Source organism: Chaetura pelagica, unplaced genomic scaffold (assembly GCF_000747805.2).
Source record: "Chaetura pelagica isolate M959 unplaced genomic scaffold, ChaPel_1.0 scaffold757, whole genome shotgun sequence".
Taxonomy (NCBI): domain Eukaryota; kingdom Metazoa; phylum Chordata; class Aves; order Apodiformes; family Apodidae; genus Chaetura; species Chaetura pelagica.
Genome location: NW_009970727.1, coordinates 1,370,179 through 1,371,545, shown reverse-complemented (window position 1 = coordinate 1,371,545; position 1,367 = coordinate 1,370,179). Strand labels below are relative to the sequence as shown.

At 58.5% G+C, this 1,367-nt stretch overlaps 1 protein-coding gene across 1 annotated transcript in view; it reads left to right on the top strand.

The window, feature by feature from the left end:
* The window catches only part of SMPD2 (sphingomyelin phosphodiesterase 2, neutral membrane (neutral sphingomyelinase)), a 3,538-nt gene extending 3,326 nt beyond the window's left edge, over positions 1-212 (top strand). Inside the window, exon 10 of the mRNA XM_010007131.1 lies at positions 88-212. Within this exon, the coding sequence (XP_010005433.1) occupies positions 88-212 (125 nt within the window). The remainder of the gene's footprint in view (positions 1-87) is intronic.
* The last annotated feature ends 1,155 nt before the right edge of the window (positions 213-1,367 follow it).

Genomic DNA, 1,367 nt, shown 5'->3' with positions numbered 1-1,367 from the left:
GGGGGTAGATTTGTCACATTGGCCCCCGTGGGAACCACAGGAGGTGGTTTTTAATTGCTGGTTTTTTAATATACACTTTCTAAGCAGAGGGACCCACTGGTATGGCCGGGAGGCTCGAGGGGCTCAGCGTCCCCCCCCCTCACCCGGGGCAACCTCAGGGGCTCCTGGTGGAACCTGGTGACTGGTCTGGCAACTGGATTGGACTCGGGTAGAAAATAAAGGTGGTGTTTTAGCCCTTGGCACCAGTCAGGGAGGCTTTATTCGAGGGCAGGGGGGAACTGCAGCAGGAGAGCAGGGCTGGTACAAACCAAAGGCAGACAGGAGGGTGTGGGGAAGAACAGGATGAGGGCTGAGCATGGGGGGGGACCCATGCCCAGGACCTACCCCCCCACTCCATGCCCATCACAGCACCATTTGGCTGTGGAGGTCACCCCACAACAGTGGGGACTCCAGAAAAGTCTGAGAGGTCTGTGCAAAGGCCACTGTGGCATCGTCAAGCAGGAGCAACCCCAAAGGGGCAAGGACACAGCCAGCAGTGTCCCCTGTCACACAGTGCCAGCCCTGGGCACAATCCCCTGGGGGAGCTACTGGACAAAAAAATCCTTCCGTGATCCTGAGGCCTTTCAGGGGGGCTTTTGTCCCTGGTTTCCTGCAGTGGCTGGGGACAGTGTGGATGTGGCACCCAACAGCAGCAATGCAGAGCAGTGGGAGCAGCCCAGGTTGTCACTGGCCCCACTTGTAGAGCCAGATATCCCTGGCTGGGATGGATGTCCCTGGAAGAGATGGGTGTTGCAGGCTGGGATGGTTGTCTTGGGTTCAGATGGATATCCCAGGCTGGGATGAATGTCCTGTGTTAGGATGGATGTCCTCAGCTGGAATGGATGTCCCAGGCTAGGATGGATGTCCTCAGCTGGGAAGGATGTACCAGGGTGACTTCCAAGGGTTACTCCCTCCATATCTGGCATCTGCACTGTCACCTGCCTTTGGTGACCATGGTCACATCCTCGCTGCAGGGAGTGAAGCCCTTCAGTGTCAGTGGCACAGGGCTGGGTGTTGATGGAGCCACCTCCCCTGGGAGCCAGGTGCTGCCAGAGCTTGTCCTGAGGCTCAGCCCAAGCAGGGGGGGCTCAGCCGTGGCCAAATGCAGTGGCCAAATCTCCAGGCAGTGTCCCCTGAGAGTGGTGACAGCTGTGGGACCTCCTGCACTGGGTGAGACCCCCATTTTCCCATGGGGCTTCCTCTTTAGCAGCCCCGGGCAGAGTCACCACAACCCTCATGTTTCATAGCCCCCCAACCCCAAATCCTGTTTTCAAGCAAGCACAAGGCAAAGGCAATCCAGCCAAGCGCAGGGACCCCCTCTCTGCACC